We start from the raw sequence: 22,881 nt of genomic DNA, 5'->3' as shown, positions 1-22,881 counted from the left end.
AAGGTCAAGTCTTAAAAGGAAATTGCCTCGGCCGGCTCATTTGGAGAATATAATGAGATGGAATTGTTTATGCATCGACTAAACACTTGTAATGATTGGTGTGTTTTCTTTCTTCCTGCATATTCATCGACATAACAGAAAATAATGAATCACTTCATGTTCTTTAATATTGTCCTGTCCACTGCTGTCTTTCATTCTGGTGTGACAGTGATCTGTTAAAGCCTGTAAACACTCTTGGTGCCTGGAGACCAGGAGTAATTTGTCACAGACATGTTGCAGTAATTCCTTTCTCTTGCTTACCTTGCGGAGTAACTAGGAAACTTGTTAGCTATTTCATCAATTTGTCAGCATACAGAAGACGGCAAAATAAATATTTTGTTCAATATTTTACTCTGTAGTAGACATCTGACACCTTGTTGTTTGTTATTACAAATAAAGTTAACTATGGTTTAATAAAGAATTCTAGCTAATCACAAACAATGACTCATTATTTTCAGTAATACAGTCAGAATAAATTGATATAGTGTGTGGTTTGAGCAAATAACTCTGCAAAGTGGGCGACGTGAGTCACATTTAGTCAGTTGTAGTGAGTAGCCCGTGAATTAGCAATTTAATGAATTTTATTTTTGTTGTTTTATTTCAGTTCAGTTTTCAATGAAATGCAAAGAAAAAATATTTCAAAGGCTTTTTAACCCAGATGAACCAAAAGGATGTAGGCTAAAGCAAAATGCATTAGACTCGGCCAGATGAGGTTGTTGCTAATATCTGAGCTAACTAGGAAGTTCTGTTTACATGTCTTCAGGAGTGCTATAATAAGTAAATTTAAAAAAGATACATTTCAGTCTCTTGGGACTTTAGAAGCAGCAGTGTAAAGTCTGATGAATCGAAAAAAAATACTGATACATTTCCATTTGGCCTGAACACTGAGTTACAGAAAGGTGAGCTCCCTAGACCTCTGAGGCCAACGGCTGAAGGCTTGATCACCTGGTATACGATCATGAACCCATCCTTTTAGCAACATTTTGAATTCAGTAGGTAGTTGGTTTTAACAAGGACTATTCAGATCACTCTTGAATATTATACAAAAGAAGCAAGACATCACGTCATGGCCAGTTGACCTCAAACCACTGGGCGATGTGACGTTACTTCTCTTTATTATATCTGGTGGTGAAGAAAAACAACATCTCAATATTACTATTAATTAATTGTCTAACAGCTTATCTACCTGCAATACATTCTCTGATCTAATGCCAAGCTGGAGACGGTATTATTACTGAGATCCTCTGATATCGAAAAGACAAAGCAAATTAGGGAAGAGCAACAGAGGAGCGGCGTGACGTGTTACATGGAAACGACACAGAGGATTTGTTCCAGGAGACTTCACCCAGTCCAATCAAGTGGGCTTTTCTACATGAGTTGTCAAGTTCTTCTTGCATCTTGGTGAAGAAAGTGTTCCAGTTAACCTGTAGTAAGAAGGAAATTAGCATTTTATCTTTTTAAATTACAAGATATTATTCCGGATCCATCAGCTTTTACACACAGATTTCTTACAACCATAGGTGCCACCAAGAAGGCAGATACATTTTTTTTTAAAACAGGAAACAACTAGCGGGTCAAGTAGTAACAATTTCCACTCCAGCAACTGAACAGGCTTCTTGATGTATCTGTGTATTTTTTTCCCGCAGAGACTGGCAGATTAGATTCAGCCCTGCATGTTCAGGAAGTGCAGTTGAAACATGCAGGTAATGGAAACTGCTTTTGTAAGAGTAACCAAAAGAGTCGCTGTTTGGTTCAGATTCTTTGCGACTCTTATTTTGATCATCTGCTTCAAACACTGCATAGGAGTCACTGAAAGGGTATTTTTACAGCTACCGACTAAAGCGACTGAATAAATTCACCTCTGATAACAGTGTCTAATAGAGACTGTGTTCTACCACACCAGTTACTTTCTTATTCCCCTTTGGTGGATAGATGGAATATTGTTTTCCTTCTCCACACAATGAAAGCAGCATTTCCTGAGATCACAGGATGTCATTACATAAAAATGGTCTTCACGTTTACTGTATATATCTTATTATTTCTACAGCTTTCAGAATTTCAAACAAAGATAAATGATTGTGACAGTAGTTCAGTGGGTCTCATGTAAAAAATCGAGTGCTTATTTATGGATAATAGCTGTTCATAAGTGCAATAAGAATGTAATACATAAAATGAAAGACATGAATTAAATATTTTTGTCAAAGCCAGTGCTGTCATATTTTTAGAGCCAGGAAGTAAATCAAATCTTAGTAACATTGTGAACAACATAAACATGTCATTTACTTTCAAGTATTAATTATATCACTTGTCTGATTGGCTGAATTGCATTTGAAGGTTGCCTTGCTGATCTTGCATGTTTTAGCTCATTTACATATTAATCAAATCGAGCATCACAGCACCTCAGCTAATCACAAGTATTCTTGTTTTCAAGCGATTATATCATTTCTTCATGATACACTCAAACGGCATTGACTTATTGAGGAAACATACCTTCATATCTTCAGGACACAATAACCTGACAAAATAAAAATGTTGACCTTGCATCTTGCTTTGGACCCGAGACAAAAACCTTGAGGCACAGAAAAACGTCACTCTCCGACACTCACCCGCCGCCTGAGGATTTTAAAACACAATGCTCTGGATTTACAGATCAAAAAGCTGCACTGGAATCCAGTCCTACCAAAGACAAGCATTCACCCATGTCAGGCATGTGTTTGTTATTGGAGATGCTGAGGAGAGCTGTTTTAATCTTTTCAAGGGAATCCTCCTGACGGCAATCAGATGGAAATTCATAAGAAAGGGCTCACAGCAATGAATTGGGTCGTGTTTCTCCGTACAAGTTTTAAGTCTCGTATAGTTGTAACATGAATTTCATAGTATTCTGCCTGTAATCGCTGAACAGAACATGGCTACTATCTACTGTATTTTGGGCTTGTCCCCTGAGGGGTCGCCACAGCAAGTCAACCTTCTCCACTTCACCCTGTCCTTTGCATCGTCCTCCCCAACACCAGCCACTCTCATGTCCTCCCTCACTACGTCCATGTATCTTCTCCTGGGCCGTCCTCTAGCCCTGTTCCCTGGCAGTTCCATCCTCAGCATCCTTCTACCAATATAGTCCCTGTCCCTCCTCTGGACATGTCCAAACCATCAAAGTCTGGTCTCTCTGACCTTATCTCCTTATCTCCAATCATAGCTACTATATAGTATTTAAAATAGATTTAAAACAAGTGGTGTAACCAATCATCTGCTCCTATCAAATTGAATAAAGTTCCAAAATTCCTAAATCTGTTAGAAATTTGATGGTGTATAATAGTAAAGACTTTTTTCTTATGCACCTGCAATGCCATCATCGACTGAAGATATGTTGCCCTGCAAATTATTTCATTATTATTATCATTATATTAGTAGTATTAAGAAACCTACTTGACTTCAGCCCTGCCATACTCTTAAACTAACTAATCACAACTCAAATATAACTCACCACTGGCTGTGTCATTAAGCAATTTAGGAATCAATATAAAGATGATGATGATGATGATGATTTTTTATTTTGGTTGTCAGATTAAGACAAAAAAATTAATAAATACAAATTAAACAAAACTAAATATACATTACAACCAAAAAAGAAATAGGCAGAAGCAATGCTTATTGAAGCCTATCCTACTGTATGTTACAGAATTTTGTCATCACCATTCCTTGAAAAACAACATGCTACATTTTCTGGTCATAGCCCGGTTCCTCTGGGCACTATAGGAGGAGCCTCCTTGCTAGTATCTGCAGAAACCAGCATACCCTCAGCCAGCAATGTTTGTTCCAAAGTTAATTACTGTCCTATTAACGGAGGACAGCTGTGGTTGAAGGAGAACCAGCAGTTTATTTTTCAGACTAGAGATGCTGGAAAAGGCATATGTGAGGAAGGAGGAGGCGCTGAGAGGCTATCAGGGCAAGACAGGACATGGCTGGATTATTGTATCTAGGGACTCTGGACTTTCGGGCTTCTCCTAATCGCAGCTCCTTCAGCAGCCTGGAGTGACAGGATGACTTAGCCAAAGTTATGGGTGAAAGGGGGGTCCTCGGGCAGAGGTGGGAGAAATGGGCATATGGCAACCTTGTGGGGAATAGTCCATTGATGTGATTTACTGTACATGGAGTGAAACAGCAGCAGTCTGTACCCGCCAGCGGCTGACGATGCCTATGCCGGGACGCAACATGGATTTGAGATTTGATTTTTCTCCCTTGCTGAGCCATGAATTCCCAAGCTGGGATGAAACAGCTACTGCAACTATTAACATGAAAGAGTCACAAACTGTGACCGTAAAAGGGGAGTCATGGTAGCAGAGCTCAGGACAGCATCAGGCTTTGCTTTGCGGGAAACTCCAGGACCGGTTTGTTCTCTGTAAACTCTTACGAAAGAGGAAGGATTCTTCTCACCGACATTGAAACTGCCAAAACTGTCCAGTTGATATATTAGACAGCTGATTATTATATCCAGTTGAAATTATGACAACTTAAAGTGTCTTAATGTTGAAAAAAAGAATTGCCTTGTGTAAATATACAGTTAAAAAAGCAGCATCAAAAAGTCATTAAATAGTCACTGAATAAGAATAAAATATCAGTTTTGCTTGTGGTGAACAAAAAGAAGTATGTATGAGCCCATGTTCTTTTTTTGGGAATGATAACAGTACATACACACACACACTGATGATAATCACTCAGTGATCATGTATAACTGTGTGACTAATTAGCTTACCAACACTTTACACGTTATTGTGTATCTGAGTACTGGATACTGGTTCGTATTTCATTGGGTTAAAATAATTATTGCTGTTGTGTTGTTGTCTGTGTGGAGTCTGCATGTTCTCCGCATGTCCTTGCAGGTTTTCCCCGGGTTCTTGTTTTCCTCCAACCTCCAAAAACAATAATTTTCTACAAGAAAATGGATGGATGAGAAATACTTATTGAGAATTTTGTAAATATATCACGTCCCTTTACCATGGTAGCGCTGCTGCGTGCGTGCTCGCTGTGAACATACTTTTGCTTCCGGGTTTAGAGCGTTTCTGGCAGAGCGGTTTGAGACAGAAGTGATGGACGCTGTCCTGCAGCATCTGTTTGCTATTTTGACCAAAGTGTTTTGGAACTGCATTAACTTGTGGGAAAAGGGTATAACGGAGGACAGGTAATAAAGCAAGCGAGCAAGGAGCAGCTAAAGATGAAGGAAATGTGTGTAACCAAGCTGTGATAAAAAAAATAATGTTGCTCTGTGCCTATAGGATGAGTGAATAGCAGCTCTATGCTAACATGTTGACACTATAACATGATACACTACAGTTCGAGCTCGAAACAAAGTACCGTAATTGCTGAACTATTATGCGCACCTGTGAAAAAGCCGCACCCACTGAATTTTAAAAAAATATTTATTTTGTACAAAAATAAGCCGCACATATTCGTAAACTGCAGGTGTCTACCGGTACATTGAAACAAATGCTATTTAACGGAACACGGCTCGTAACGATATCCGCAGCAGGTCTCCAAGGTGAACAGCCTCTGGCATGTTAGATCAAGGGAAGTCGGCAAATCAGATCCGTAACTTCGGGATAAGGATTGGCTCTAAGGGCTGGGTCGGTCGGGCTGGGGTGCGAAGCGGGGCTGGGCTCGAGCCGCGGCTGGGGGAGCAGTCGCCCCGTCGCCCTCCCCTCTCCGCCCGTCGGAGGCTGCGCGGCGCGCGCGCCCGCCTGGCGGGGTGTCCCCGTCCCCCTTGCCCCCGTGCCCCTCATCCTCCGTCCGCGGGAGCGAGGTGCGGCAGTGGTGGGGACGCCCGTGAGGTCGAGGGGGCGGGTTCCTTCCCCGCGGGGCGGCGCGTCCGACGCCGCGTAGCGGATGGCGGACAGGCGCCGGGGACCGGGTACGGCGGTCTGGCGGCGGCGACTCTGGACGCGCGCCGGGCCCTTCTCGCGGATCTCCCCAGCTACGCGCAAGCGGGGCTTTCCCTCCGGGCGGGCGGGCGTTAATTTCGTAACGAAAATAAATAGGCTTTAACGAAACACGGCTCGTAACGAAAGTGGGAAAATATACGTAAATTTGCCGCGTCGTTGCATAAACCGCAAGGTTCAAAATATTGGAAAAAAGTAGCGGCTTGTACACCGGGAATTACGGTAAGACAACAGTGACAGTAGAATGAAAAGCAGCTGTTACATGGGTAGTTTGTGAAGTTTAATGTTAAACTGCATGACTTGTTTTCTCACACATCAGATACATTGTTAATATTTACACCAAACAAAACAGAAAATAAACAAACAAAAGAAAATGTGTCAAATGGTTCCACAACATGTCAGACGTTAAGCCTGGGCAACAAAACAACCTCAGAACTATTTTTTTTTAGGTATTCTTCTTTCACATATGTACATTAAATGTCAAATAAATGTGCTTCAGGCCTACAGTGTATATACATACACAATGTTTCAAGGAAGTCAAACTAAATATCACTGTATTAGAAAACACAAGACATGATTTAAAAAAATGTTTAAAAGGTAAACAAAAACAAATACAGCCTTGAACTTTAGACACGCAAAATAATTAAATGTGATTTTATGTAAATGCTACTATAAACATACTGTGAAGCATTTTGTAGCACTTACATATTAATAATAATAATAATAATAAACTGTCGGAATGATCTTGTAAATGTGTCACAAAAAGTTCTGTTTTCAGTGTTTGTTCACACAGCAGGTACAGCAATATCAACTTCTTTCGGTTGCATAAACTAAATTCTAGCACAGATATCGAGCCATTTCAAGACAACAAGGTGATCACAGAAGAAACTTTCACAAATTTGACCCTATTCCATTAACCAACCACCATTTAGAGTAAACATTAAATTACCTTCAAAGGCTTTTTTTTGTTTATTTGTTTTTTTTTTACATTGAGCACAAACACAAGTATTTTTCGCTCTTTTTTTCCAAACATATATCTGACATGTAAAAAACAAAACAAAAAGTGAACGTTCAGTTTATACAAGTTTTCAGCGACTACAGGGCTTGAGCTTCGGCGGCAGGATGCTGTAACTAGCTCGTCCACCACATCAGCTTATGTATGGTCACAGTGTAAAATCAAGTGCCATCATATGTAATTAAGCATTCTCTAAAAAAAATATGGTAGCAAGCTTCTCTCTGCAGTCTTTCTCAGACTGATCTAAAACTCTTTAAGCTATATTAATACAAATAATATTCAAAACATATTTAAACAGGCCAAGTGTTGGCTGTCCTTCCCTTTATTAATGAGTTGAGCAACATAACATATTTCCTTCTTGTTTTTTACTCAGGACAAACAAGGAATGTGATTGTCTTCATCTATTGCACCTAAATAAAACAAACAAACAAACATATATTTGTTTGCTGATAACTCTGCACAAAGGACCCACAATGCAATGAGACAAAAAAAAAAAACCCTCTACAAGTAAGTTTGTAAAGACAGATAAGATTATGCAGAATATGGCAACCAATAAGGGGAAAGTTTAGAAAATCATCAATCCACTATGTTTATTTCCCATCAGACATGGTAGTTTTGATGTAAACGCTAGCAAGGAAGCAAATATGCAAAAACTGAATGAAACAAATGCTTTTTAGCAGCTACTATTGGATAATAATAATAATAATCTAGGGGGATAATAATACATGGAGACATATAAGAAAGTGAATAATTCCTATCTCAAGCCCTTTAGTTTCCTTTATAACTAATTAGGATAACATTCACTTTAAATAGTCCAAAATATTCAGTCAAACTCCATAACAGCAAAGCCATTATGAAATGTGATGAAGGATGTATTTCAAAGAAAGCCAATTTGCATCACATTAAAGGGGTAAGTCTGTGTCTTTATCGATTCAGTATTAGAAAAAAAATGTGTAATGTGTTCACCGGAATACACTATATCACACATACAGTATAGTATAGCACATTTCAAATAAGCAAGCATCGCTAGATAAAAAAGAAAAAAATGCGTTGCTATTCAAGATCACTACCACTGTGGGGAATACAAAGAAAAGCATCTTGAGTGCTACAATTCTGTACATGGAAACGGCACAAAACACACAAGATGAGTGGGCATGTGAAGGGTGACGGGTGGAGGTGGAGTGGTGGAGCAGAGTAGCCGGCATTCACGACACAAACATCACAAGGTGAGCTGGATCCAACAGACAATCTCGGTGGAGTGGGCTGAGCACAATGCACTGAGGATTCAGGACCACAAACTACAGACATTTTCATCGAGTCGGATGAAAATGTGATCGGCGTGCATAAAATAAAAAGAGGTAGGGAAGGATTGAATGTGCATCCATTCAGCAGAGCTTTGTGTACTATGAAGCATTTGTGGCACTATCTTGTTGCCGCTCGCAGAGCAATAAGTTGCGTGGCGTGTCACACAGATTGCTCCTTAGGGAACGTGAATGGAGCTCGGGGGCCAGCGGCGGGGAAGCTCGTGTTGGAGTACATAGGCTCGTTGGGCGGCTGCTGCTGGTAGGGGTGCTGAGGCAAGAACGTTGAAGGAGAATAGGTTGGGGCGGCAGGCTGAGACTCTGGAAAGTGGTCCATGTTGCAGACAGGCTGGTAAGTCATGTATTCAGCTGGGTTCAACAGCTCTTCTGGACTCCGCCCAGAGTCCTGTGAGGAGACAACAAGAAAGACAGTGATGCTGCAGGGTCACAGGATTTGCATCGACTGAACATCGGTAAGAGTCATCCAGGTTGAGGTAAATCAAAAAGAGCACACACACACAAAGACAAAAAATAATCTGGATTTCCTTAAGGTTGGTTGAAGACATTTCACCTCTTGCCCAAGACTCTTCTAAAGGACTGGCAGAGAGTTCAGATACTTGTACTCCTGTTGGAGGAGAAAACAAAGGACCAAAACCACCGGGACAATAAGTCTCGTTCAGAAGCGTAACCATTCACAAGGGAGTTGTTGTCCTGCCCACCCTCATTTGAGCTGTTGTGGTGAACTGCTTATTATCCAAAAATCAGGACCCAACAATTGGAGGTCTTTACAGATGACATCAACACGCTGGATCACAACATGAAGTTCACCCGTGAAGATGTTGAGAACAACGCCCTGCCTGTCTTGGACTGTGCAATACACGGTGAAATAGATGGGGAATCTCAACATTGAGGGGTACAGAAAACCCGCCAACACCAACCTGAACATTCTCTTTGATTCTCATCAATCACTGCAGCAGAAGTTAGGAGTCATCAGAACCCTGGACCATCCGGCATGCATATGTCTATACGAACTGGGTATTTGTCAAGACCAACACATATATCAACAAAAACAACCAGGGACAGAAAACCTGTTGTTGTCCCCTGCATTGCCGGTGTCTCTGAAAAATTATAGAGAATTTTCAGAAAACAACAAATTCCCCAAACACTTTAAACCTGGCAAAAGACAGATGCTGGTCCACCCGAAAGGCAAAACACCCAGACATAAACAGAGTGATGTATTGTCTGCTGTCCAGTGCAGTGAAGAACGCAGCGACCGGTACGTTGGGGAGACAAAACAACCGCTCCACAAGCGTATGGCTCAACACAGGAGAGTCAACTCCTCGGGACAAGAGTCCAGCACTCCACCTGCACCTGAAAGACACAGGGCACTCCACTGAGGACTGTATCGTCCAGGGTTTAGCCAGGGATGAAGTATGGTTTTAGAGAGGAGTTAAAGAAGCCATCTATCAGCAACATACAATGCCGGATTGACCTCCATCCCCAGGAACCACAACACCCAGCCACACCTGGGTGAAGCTCAACATAACAGTTCACCTGAGGGTCGGGGACAACAATGACCTTTCACCATATGAATGCTAATGACTCCTGAGGAGTCATATTGTTCTGGTGGTTTTGGCCGCTTGTTGCTTCCTGCTCCAACAGGAGTATAAGTATCTGGACTCAGCCTCTTGGCTGAGAGGGGACACATCTTTGTTTATCCCTAAGCAAGTCCAGTTGATTGTTTTTTTGATTTTTTGATTAACAGAATAACTAATAAAGACATTATAAAATGCAATGTCATGCACATGTGCTTTCCTATTGATTATTAAGCAGCAAACAACACATGCAATCATGGTTTTAATACATAAACATATATTTCTCTGTACTGAGTAAACACATTGCAGGAAGCTTTGTATTAAATAATAGCCTGTCTTCATCATCTGTAATATTTCCGTCTGTGTGGCCGGTGGTGCAAACGGGGCAAATGTGGCTCTGCAGTCATGAATGCGGTTGCACGCAGACAACTGTGGAAATATTTGGCAGGAGATTTCCAATTTGCAGTCTGGATCTAGATGTGGATATTACGTCTTTTCATAATTAACATAAAATAAATTGCCTGCCGCTTGTTATATTTCCACTGACTTGCATTTTTGTGTTTTGTTCATGCAGCCTTAATTCCCAATCCTGACAGTTATTAAAAAAAACATTAGTTAAGGACTAGAGTATTTCTTGACAAGTAAACAAACAGATATCTATTCAGGATTGTAAGAAGCGCTGTCACGGCAGACTTTGCAAAATGTTGCTTTCTTTCCTGCCACCATTGAATTGAACCAAAACAACAGCAGCCTTTATTCTGCTGCGAGTGTGTTACATCATGCTGATCTATTAGGATTTAAAACACAGTCCTTCTAGTGCCACTTGAAAGTTTTAATAGCTGTAAAATCTTTAATGGAGCTGTGTAAACTGTGTCCTCTGGGTGTCACCCATCATGCTTTGCAAACTCAGTGTAACCATGGTTACCTAGCCTTTAACTGGGACCGCTGTGTTTGTATGTGAGTAGGACTATTGACAAAAAAGAACGTTTATGCTATAAATGCACCATGTTGCCTCCTGCATACAAGATCACAACTCTTACTTCTTATAGAACAAAAGTTCTTGAACTTTCCACTGGTAACCTTCCAGCTACCAGTGGAAAGCTGAGATAGTTATGGCTGAGCAAAACTGCTTCAAGGTGATGCATATCCAAGCCAAGGGTCATGTGACAATGACCATCGAGCTGCGGAGTGATGAAGAGTGCATTGGGATGTTTTTTTTTTTTTTTATGTTACAGACAAAGAGGAAGAAACACGAGTTTCTCTGAAAGACTGGTTAAGCTCAGCAGGAGTTATTTTCGTGTGTTTGATGGTTTTACAGAATTATGGGTGAAACACGGTCAGACGTCAGAGACATGCAAACAACATGGATGAGAGTGAAAATGGAACTTACGAATTTTGTTCAAGCATCTCTACATCTACGAAAACGATGATCCCAACTCTGAGTGTTTCATTGGGGGCAACAAAACCATAAACAGCTTCAATCTGTCTACAAACTCTTACATGCATTTTACAAAATGAAAATGGGAGAATTTACGCAAACCTTCAAAGCACAAACACTGTATATATATGTATACTCAGTAAAATGTGCAGAATGAAAAGTGACATTTTTAATAACCAGGTCATAGACCATCATTTATCGAGCAAAACCCCCGAGCGTGCATTATAAATAATAAAGCTTGAAATATTTGGTCAAATCTTATAATAATGTCAACAACATGCAAAGACCGACTTTCAAAAGGCAATGAGAAGAATGACAAGATAGCTATGAATAGATATAAGCACAGCCAATCTCAGGAAGACAAGCGGGCAGCGATGTGCGAAGGTGAAATGGTGTCGAGGAAGACGCACAACTAAACCATTCCTGGCATGCAAGCCGGAAACATTGACAGAAGCGCAGAAAAAAACTTTCCTTTTGCCTCAGGTTAGCATCAAGGGCCGCTGAAGCAACTGAAGACAATGATTTACTTCGTCAGCTTATTGAGTTATATGCTGCTGGAAGACACCGGCTATCCATGCAAAACTACAGCCAGCAGAAGAAGGATCAGCCTTCACAAGTTTGCTTTCAAGATATCTGAGTGTTGGATACTGTTGAATTTAGAATACAGGAATGAGATCCATTCAACTTTAACTAAACAGGCTAAACAGTGACTAAAATGTATCATTTTAAATAGCATAGCTACTTTTTTAAGAGCAGAAAGAGAGAATCCTGGTTCTTCAAAGGTAACCAAATCTATATAACTTTAAAATGTAATTAATTAACCAGCTCCTGAGTCAGCACAAAATCCAAAATCTTAAACTGGCATGCGTGTGATTTTACAGACTTACTAATTTAATAAAGCCATTTAAAGGTGCCACAGTTTTTCATGTGCAGGCAAGCAGATTGTTCTATCCTGTTACGAAATTAAGCTTATCAGACAAGCCTGTATAGCCAAATATGCTTTTCTATTCTCGATCACAGAGTGGCTGACACTTTAAATGGGATTTAAAGTGTCAGCCACTTCAACTTCCAGTTCTTCCAGTGCAGAAATGAGTGTTGCAGTTAGGAGATAAATATAGTAGTTGGACAAATCATACAAGCAGACTTTCACCAGGAATTTTATTTGTTCACAGTATGATGATTAATTTATAAGCTTACTCCAGATCTGATGTAAGCACCTTATTAATTATTAAATACGCACCAGTGCTGTGTGTCAACATTGCATGGGGGCACGGGGAGTTTAAGGTGAGTTCCCTCTCTCAGACGCTGAACACAGAAAGGTCAATCATATTTCCAGGAAGCATCACAGCGCTGTTAGAGCCGCATGCAATGACATATTTCTGCTAAACAAAATGTTTGTTTTTATGGAGATCAGGTAACACTCAAAGATACCCCAAGTCACACCCCCTTGTGCATGTGTCCCTTTCTGTTTCTGAGCATTTGAAGCCTTTGATTAAAATAGTCGTGATTATTTAGCTATTTTGGCTCACTACATAATGTACTTATTTCCTTAGTCATTTATATGGTTGGTTTTGTTAATAAATGTAGTTTTATTTAGATATGTGAATTCGTTAGATATAGATAAAGTGCCGAAAGGTTTAGTGCCAGACTCGCATTGACAATGTCAAATTGACATTTAGAGGTAACATAATAAATGATTGGATTGTTTAGTTAAGAATTCATGACTGTTTTTCAGACCTGGATGTAAAAATCCTTACAGTTGGAAATTGTATGTTTTATGTATAATTACATAAGTAAAGGTCAGATGACGAGCAGAGAGCCAAGACGCCAGCATAACCTTTGTCTCCATCTCATTCTTTTGAATATTTGCAGACCCAATCCCTCCAATCCTTCCCCAAATAAATATTATAAACTGCCAGCAGTGGTCGACCGGCCCGATACCTGCTACATCAACATGAAACTGTGGGCCTTGCGACAAGGAATGTGATGATATAGAATAGTCGTATGCATTTATGTAAAAGTTATACATAAAAATCATATTAATGGGAGAAGATTAAGAACTATTTTCTATTTAAAGTAAGAACTCAGAATGAGTTGGATGTCAAATTATACATTCCTATCAAGTCAATATCAATTAGAGGAATATTCTCATTCTGAAGAATTGTCATCTCATATTTAAAAATAAGAGACTGGCTGAACTGAAACTGTATATGATTATATCTCACTCCATGTCTGCTGATAGATATTCAGTCCCATCTTGATGCTTTCCGCTTATCATGAATTCAGGCTGATCTGTCGTCCTCTATAGAGAGATGGGTTTTGAGTCATTACTTTGGAACACCTAGTATGCATTTCCTAGACCTTGCTCAGCATTTTGGTTGGGAAATATTTATAATTGAACTCATATTGCAGTTGCACTATCTAGAGAATCATACTTGTTGTTTTCACTGCAGTCCAAATCCAGTTAAATATGAATCATCGACAGATATGAAGTGTAAACCAATCCATTATATTGTACGTCTAAAACTTGTTAATTTGGTAATTAAATTTTCATCCAGTACTAATATAAATATTTAAAAATGTACTTTCAGTGGGGAAGAAGCATAATATTATGCAAAATGATATCACAGCCTGCTTTCATGTTCACATATCTGTCTGCCCAAACATAACAGAAGGCAGCAGCTTGCATCCTACTAAAGGCTCTTTATACTTAATGACAAAAGATTTCTGCAGAAAACTAACAAAGTGCAAACACCTACCTGCTACCTGATGTCGATCTTCAATCGTGATTTTAATTCTGCCAGCCTGAAAGCACCAAGAACTGAGAGATAAAACTAATTGCTGGTCACTAATTCAGCTTTAACAGGGGCTTTCACACTCCGATCAGAGAAGACGGCACCTCAAAAGGTCTCTATGACGATGCATAATCAGTGATCCAAACAGCAAATACAGCATCTGGCTACAGGTGCTTCGCTGCCTGTTGACTTTCCTGCTATGCTGCTGAAGTCTAAGTGACCCAAGGTCAAGGAGTCTGCAAAGTTCTAAGATCACTCACTCTTATAAATCTGACTCTAGGCCATTTGTGACACTGACTATCTACCTCATCGATTTAAATGCTTTGAATTTTTTCTATATTTTTTAAAAACGTTCTACAGTTACAAAGCAAAAGGAAAATGTTCTCAGATGCATTCATTCAAAATTGAGAGTTAATCTAAATGGAATCTGGCTCACCTTGAAGTCGGTTATAAGAACTAGGGGTAGATAGGTAGCATAAACTTGGAGAATACGGCTTTTATATCTCATCATGTAATAATTCAGTCAAAGCAAACGGATTCCAGAAAATTGCAATCAGGCTGTGATTAACCGTTGGCTGATTTATTCCTGTGATTGCCTTTAGGCCGAACTGAACTTGAATACCTTTATTCTTCTGGGAGAATAAAATGAACCAGTGGTTCAGTCTTTGACTCAGCAAACAAAGGTTTCATTGAATAGTGTAACCTCATGGCTCGAGATAAGGTGAGCCCTAATGCTTTATCACAAACAGGCAATGTCAACAGGCAATTCCTTGGAGGTCATTCATGCTGAAACTCTTGTGCGGCTACAGCATCCCATCTTGTACAAAGTTGCTGACTGAACACCTTGTGAATGCGGACACTGGAATTTAATCAATAGCATTTGCCCTGTCTCTGAATCGTGCGACCAGATGGTTGAACTAATAACTTATTTAGATCAAAATGTGTAATTGAAACATCATTGTGATCATTGCATACTCATAGTTCACAAATTTGTATTACAGTTTATTTGATGTACATTTTAAGTGCATAATTGTGTAACTGTTTTCATATACAAATATTATTCTATTATTGTAAAACACATTAAAAAAAACATATATCTGTATAGTACCTTCATTCCTGTCTCAGTTCTTTAAAATGCCACTGCTCTTATATAAAATAGGTCTTCTCTGTTTGTTTGAGTTATCGCCATCTCGTGGCCGTGGTCGGGATGGCTAGAGATGCTACCTGGAGGGCGTGGCTGCAGCAGGAGGGGACAAGTTCACCTCACATCCCAAACTAGCCAATTACTTTACCCACTACTGAATATTAAATATAGCTAATTTTGATCAACCCAGCACAGTTTCAGATTTGAATTGATATCTACAACTCACACCTACTTTAGGATGACGCACCACCCATCAGCTTTAGACCACACCCAGTGTGAGTACAGATAACGTACATGATTGATTACTAATAATGATGATCATACTTTTATTCAATTGGACAGTACTAATTTTGAGTCTTTGCTTCAATAAACATTGATGAATGGATAGCATGACTTCTTCCATCATTCTTTACACACTCTCTTCACTACTCTGTTTATTCAGATCACACTTGAAGAAGGTGATGCCTAAAAGATGGATGTGATCCTGACGCTGCTGAGACACTGTTTGTCTGCCAGTATGTAAAGCTGCTTTCAAATACACCACTGCTGTTGCTGTATTGGCTTTTTCTCATGTGCTACCAATGTTTACAGGCTTCGGCTTTATCCTAAAACATGTGAACTCGGATAGGCTCAGACTTCCCCAACCACCACCTCCCACCAAGTTGCTAAAAGAATTACGGTGGGGTGTTGTTGCTCAACAATCTATCAACTTCTATTCCAAGCTTGTGTTCAACTTGGAACGAGTGACAATGTGTGAGGTAGCTGCTTTGTTGTTGTGTTTATGTGCCACATAATTGGCAGATAAGCTTATTGATGACAGCAAATAGCTCTCTTATTTACATCTATATTTACACTTATCCCCCTGATTCCTATATATAGTTTGTGCTATTTATTACACAACCGCTGCTGCATTTGAGCAACCAAACATCAAGGAGCAGATGGTTTAATCAAAACATACATACAAACCTCCTCTGTTAATCGGGGTCACTATTTGACTTGGTTCATTTGTAGAACTCAGCCAGAACTGGAATCCATAATTTAACTGAACGACAGATGTGGAAACTGCCTGAACATCTCATGCCTGGTGATGAGAAACTTGCAAATCTTCTAAACTATGAATTCAGAGCAAGATGTCAAACAGTAGCATTGTGTTCCGCTATCCATCGGATGAATTTGCTCCTGTTTACAACAGTGCACTGGCAGATTTTGAAACCTACAAACAACTAATTTCAGTTGTAAATTTGATTTTAAGTATTTATGTGCAATATTGCCTATACATCTACATTGACTTCCAAGAGATGAAATCACCCCGAAATGAGAAGGGAATTGCTTCTACAGTATTTCAATAGCAGCAACTTTGCTGCACCCTCAGCTTGTCTTTGATTGCTTCAAGAAAGCTTTTCTGAATTGCCTGGAGAATTACCAGCCTTTGGACCTGTCATAGGACCAGTCTCTCCAGGCTGGTAACATGCAGTCATTTGGCCCCTTGTATCCCACTTTGCTGTGTTTATATTGCTGATTTCAAGCAGTGCATAGGGCAGTTTGTTTGTATGATGGAAGGAATTCTGCCGGCTCTGCTGTAGGGTTCAGATGAGATATCAGACAAATATTTTACTGATCTGAACAGTATTTGCCCTACTGCCAATCACCGTTGTCAGCAGTGGCTTTATTTCTTTATTTTGTGGCATTTTTGATTGAAAAACTATTTTTTTATGGCATAAAATGTCACATTTGACACTTTCAATGTTGTTGTATGTATGCTGATTGATAAGAACCTACAAAACCCTAAACGGTTAAATTCAAACTAGAGATACCGTTGCTTGTAAAGTTATTCGACATTCCTCCATGATGGTCATGCAAAAACGCATGCAGCTATAGCACATCTAACCTTTTGATGTTATGTAATGTTAAACATTGACAATAGTCGATAGCACCTCTTAAAGGTTTCTCTATCACGTTTCATGCCAAGACTGAAAGTTGAGAAGAGGACAAAGTGTTCCAGAAATACAACGTATTAAAACTTTTTCATGCTGTACTGTTAATCGAGTAAATGCACTGCTCCACCTCGGGTCGTAGCAGTGCAAATAAAAGCCTGGAAATATCCCTGCCTCAATCCAACTTTCTGCAGAGCAGCGGGGGCAAGATCAAAAGATGGCCAAGACTAAAGAAGGCAGCATACAAGGGAACCATGTGGAGCATATGAAGGGAGGCTTGTGCACGTGAAAAGGGAATGAATGAGGGAAAGGAGTGCATCAGTCCGTGTACCTTGAGGCCAAAGTCTGAGGGGAAAGGCCTAAAATGGCATGCGCTAGTGTGAGCTAGGCTGGATGGTTGCATACTCGACAAGATCCCCTGGGCCAGTGTGAGCAGAGCTTCGTGGGCTGGGAGAAGAGGCCAAAGCTGCAGTATCCAGCTCCGCGTACTGGACATCACAGTCCTTGTGGCCAGAGTTCTGGAGACAAGAGAGGCGAAATGTGTGTGAAGAGTGAGGCAGCCAAAAAACTATGAGTGTGTGATTGAATGTCTGAAAAAGAGAGAGTGGCAGACACAGATGACAAAAAAACATATATTGATTGAAGATGGTTATGGGGACATTTTGACTTTGTGAGCTGCGGTGTTACAGAGGGAGGCAAAGAAAAATGGGAATGCATGGAATGTGTTAATAAAATGCCAGATGAGAAAGGTGACAAAATGATGGAGATGTTCCATAGAAAAAATAACAGACAGGCAGAAAATAAAAGAAGACCATAACTAAAAGGATGAAGATGAAATAGTGTTTGGTTTCTTTGTTTACATGCATATATCCATCGTTCTCGTTCTGTAATGTGGGCATTTTCTTTTCTGAAATTGTGGAACACTCAGAGTCGTGGGCTTTTAAACCTGATTTAAATGACAATAATCACCATAATTCAATAATCCAGAAGCACACTGGGCTGTGCTTGGATAACAGTAAAGGCAATTATTTAAAGGAATTGGACCTAACTGTGGTTTAATTTAGATTGATTAAGGATGGAGCCACAGTTTAGGGAACGCATCCAGAGCTGACCTCTGAGGTCATTTCAGGAGGTGCTGAGTATGTTGTTTTAATACTTGAACATGGTTGTGCATGGAAACACAGACATAGCTTTGTTTAAGATGCATTCGATCACCCTGCACAAACACAAGACCAACAATTGACTGAGTGATTGACTTGATGATAAATTGACCAAGTGGATGATTGAGTAAATGGCCTTAATGCTGCAATCGATATATGAAAATGAGAGCATTCAGCACTGTCTTCGAAATCAAAATGACTTTTTAAGAGTTTTGTTTTGCGTTTGAGAAGAAAGCCTCCATTTTAAGGGGGTTAACGACAATATGAAAATATCACAATCTGATAATCTGACAAAAGAGGACTACATACAGAATTTGAAAAAAAGCACCAAAAAAAAAAAGGCTCGAAATAATTATACATTCAAAAAATACACAAACATCAAGGTGTGCGCTTCTTGTTAATTGTAATAATCATTAACATTTCATTTAGTCATACAGGTGAAAAATAATTTTCTTTTTTTGCATAATCTGATAAAAGAATGTTCATAAAATAATCATGTTTTAACTGAGGAGGACTAATGTGAATCAGATGTGTGAGAACTACTACATGAGTCACCATTTGCTTAGGGATCATGTTTTTTTTTTGCCAATTATATCTTTAAAATTATGAATATTTTTGGGAAATGCACTATATGAGCCAAAATTTCAGCAATATCAGAGTAACTTTAAGAAAGACCACTACCATAACTGATGTTCACAACAAAAAACATGGAGCAAAACTTGGACTCATCTGGGAAGAGCACAGACGGTCACTGCTGGCTAAAAATACCAATGCCTAAAAACATGATCCCTAGCAAATGGTGACTAGTTTATTAGAGTTAAATGGCGACAGGAATAAAAATACAAAAACACCTCCAGGATATTTTCTGCTGCTATATGTTTGTGTTTCCTTTCTTAAAAGTCAATCCTGTATGTCAGTGATGGTTCAGCCTTCCACGCTTTTGTCCGTCTTCTTGCTCCTACTAATAAAACTGTAGAGGAAGATGGGGAATCATCCCAAAATGAATGCAAAGCAGAGACGTCAAGTCCAGCCTACAGCTACATAAACAGTGTCTATGGATGGATTCTGACAGGGTGGGAGGTGGGAGCTGCGCTGGAATTATATCTGTTGTCCCCCCATTGCATCAGGGTACCTTATTTACATTTGAGAAATGATTACATAAAAATGATTGAATCTTTTACACAATTTCCACATTAATAATTTAAGTCTGCGCTGCAATCTCTCCGCCATTGCATACCCCCCTCCGCTACTGCACATACTGGATGTTTAAATATGTGGAATATTTGTCATGACCAGAGTGCAATCAGGGGGGAAATTACTGCCACGTTGCATTCAGAATTGGCAGATAGTGTTTTGCCCCTAGAAAATCATCATTAGTAACACTCAACACTCAGCGCTCAATGCATGTCTCACAAATAGTGTTTTGAAAACCTTTCCAATACCACATTCATCTTTAGAGCAAACCGAAACTTCAGTTCAAGTGGAATGTCCTCAGCACTAAGAGATGAATTAAAAATGACCCTCGGTATCCACGTTTTACTAATACTAAGCATCCAGTTCCTTTCAGCATACAATTGAAGATGATAGTTTCATAACCTCGAATAGCTCGAAAGACAATCTGAACCAATTCTTCATTGGTTCAGTCATTGAAAAAGGACAACGTGAATGCAAAAATACAGGAGCTGTAGGAATAATGTATAAACATATAAAACATGTATTTAACAGTATAGTAAAGCCTGATGTGACCTTTAAGAGGTTTACAGTTGCGTCAGGCTCCATATAAAGACAATCATCCTTTAGTAAACACAGCAGACACTAATTAAGTGAATGCATTTTAGGGAAATATAACACACTAGACTTTGCAAAGGCTATCATATACATTGTTCAGTTACATCAATTAAATAGTTGGTCTACTGTCTGATTATTTGCCGCGATGTAAATACATTTGATTAATCAAATCACGCACTGGCTGGGGGCTATTTCTATGAACAGATCATTGTGTCTAGCCACAGGTTGATTTGTGATATTGGCTCTATAGGGAACATGATAATAAATAAATTTTCCATCTGATATGGAACAGTGTGGCCTATTATTAGACAAGCAAGTATTTTGTATCCACAAGCTGTACAAACTTGAATACTCATTCGATTTTAGCATATTAGCTGATGTGTATTTGTGCAATGACAGAGAGTGTGGCCTAAAGTTTGTATAATTATCAAGAAATGTTTTACTTTGAGAGGTCAAGAATCTTTCAGAGGAAAATGTCTGTGCAGGTTTTCGATCATCCAGGTCCGGGTTAATATATTTTAGTTTATTTTGGGCTCTTTTTGGCTTGTGAATAATCAAATGTGAAGTTACCAGGAACCCATGAACCTCCAGTGTTGCCATATTCCAGAAATACTCTCTACCTGGATTGTCCAGTACAAGATATTCAGTGTGCAGAGACATGGCTCCGGAAAGAAAGGCTGAAACACCGAACAAGACTCTTAATTTGAAACATCATGACTGGGCCAAGAGATGTCTGAAGACAGAATTTGCAAAGGTTTTATATCTAGATGACATCAGAGTGACTCTTGAAAGAAGATCATGGTTTCAATGATGGCAAAGCTGAGAACTTGGAGGCCCTTCTCAAATGTGTGATTTACAGTGAAAATACAAACACACCAGGTCATCGGTGTAAATGAGAAGCTGTTCTCAATTGATTCTACCTGGTAAAATAAAGGTTAAAAAAAAGAAAGAAAGAAAGGTACCTCTGAACAGTTACTGGGAGGCTGTTGTTGCTGCTGCTGCTGCTGCTGCTGCTGCTGCTGCTGATCAGACAACTCAAGAAAGGAACAATGTCGAGAGGGCTTGTGATGGCTACAGGACAGTGGATGCTGAGATTTTCTTTTTTTTAAATAAATGTCAGAAATACATGTCTGAAAAATTAACGAGTTGTTTATTATTAACTCATTTAGATAATGGAAAGAAACACGTGAGATTGGAAAGTTGTCGTTTTTCATTTAGTTGCATAATCATTCTGCACACTAATATTTGCCCTGTAATGTTGCATGCAGGGCAGCACGGGGGGGGTGCAGTGTGCAGCGCTGTTGCCTCACAGCAAGAAGGTTATGGGTTTGATCCCTTTCTGCGCGTGAGTTTGAATGTTCTCCCCGTGTCCGTGTGGGTTTTTCTCTGAGTTCTCCGTTTTACTCCCAAATCCAAAAAACATGCAACTTAGGTGAATTGATTAATCCAAATTGTCCGTAGGTGTGTGCGTGCATGAGTGGTTGTCTGTCTATGTGTGGTGCCGTGATCTGCTGGCGACGTGACCGGGGCTGCCTCTCTCCCGTAGTCAGCTGGAATAGGCTCCAGCAGCACCCGTAACCTGCAAGGTTGATAGAGCGACTGTCGACAAGACGATTGAGGTTGGATGGATGGATGTTACACAGATAGATATTCTCCGAATAAAAATAATCCTGAAAAAAATGTGTTTACTCAGCTGATTTTTATTTTGCTTACAGTGTACAGAGACATAAGTCGGAAGAGAGAATAACAATGACGTGTCTCTGTGTTTCTTCTCTATAAGTTGTACTCACCTGTTCAGACCAGCAGCAGCAGGGAGCAGGTATAAACCCAAAATGAAGCCGGTTGTTTGTGTGTTTGGTGTTGTACTGTACGACTGTCTCAGCATATGTTCATATTCACCACTGACACAATTGAAAGCCCTGTTTTTTGCTCCCGCTGACAACACTCACAAGCACACAAAGGCGGACGCATACGCTCTTAAACTCAAAGTCGAAACTCCCACCAAGGCCGATAATGGCCACAAAACGTTGAAGCATCGGCTCCACTCAAAGCGCACCACGAATAGGAAAGGCGTCTGATGCTACAAGGCTAACAGTCAACACTCAGGTGCGACAATGGAGTGTTTCTGCACACAGTCGCCATGCAAACACACGTCAGCATGAGGGAGGAGGGGTTGGACACACACAAACACACATAACCCAGGTTTAACAAGAAGCTGAATGATGCTAATGTAAATGATGAGAAGGAGATTACGTAAAGCGAGTGGTGCATTCAAGGTGATAGAAAGGCTGCGGCGTGTCAGCAATACCAGCAGGTGTGTTTCAGGTCCTCAGAGGCAACCAGGAGGCATTTCAGAGCTGCATTTAATTTGCAAATCAATTCTCAAATACCTCCAAGCATCATGGCACAGAAAGTTCATCATTTCATCTGCAATTTACTACTGGAAACTCACTGGGTGTGAGTGACCCCTTCATAGAAATGCTCCCGCGATCCCACTGATGACGTCACTACTCACCGGCTTATCAGTGAAGGGGGTGGACTCAGACGGCACCATGTCATAATAAGGAGGCTGGAGAGGAAGCTTCTGCATTTCCTCTTCCTTGTCGAGATGAACCACCTACAGGAAACACCAAGAACTCAGCAAGAGCTCCAAAAATCCCACAATCCAGACAAGTTTATTGTGGAAAGATTCCACGGCCCTCTCCGCTAGTCACATCACCGCACACTGTAGTGTTCATAATG

At 40.0% G+C, this 22,881-nt stretch overlaps 1 protein-coding gene across 1 annotated transcript in view; it reads right to left on the bottom strand.

Moving 5' to 3' along the window:
• Positions 1–8,448: 8,448 nt before the first annotated feature.
• The window catches only part of LOC137913542 (nectin-1-like), a 131,772-nt gene continuing 117,339 nt past the window's right edge, over positions 8,449–22,881 (bottom strand). The window contains exons 9-10 of the mRNA XM_068757186.1: positions 22,655–22,756; positions 8,449–8,691 (exon numbers count right to left, since the gene is read on the bottom strand). Of these exons, the coding sequence (XP_068613287.1) occupies positions 8,449–8,691; positions 22,655–22,756 (345 nt within the window). The remainder of the gene's footprint in view (positions 8,692–22,654; positions 22,757–22,881) is intronic.

Source organism: Brachionichthys hirsutus, unplaced genomic scaffold (assembly GCF_040956055.1).
Source record: "Brachionichthys hirsutus isolate HB-005 unplaced genomic scaffold, CSIRO-AGI_Bhir_v1 contig_1003, whole genome shotgun sequence".
NCBI classification, from domain to species: domain Eukaryota; kingdom Metazoa; phylum Chordata; class Actinopteri; order Lophiiformes; family Brachionichthyidae; genus Brachionichthys; species Brachionichthys hirsutus.
Note: the sequence above shows the minus strand (reverse complement) of the source record. Positions and strands in the feature narration are given on the sequence as shown.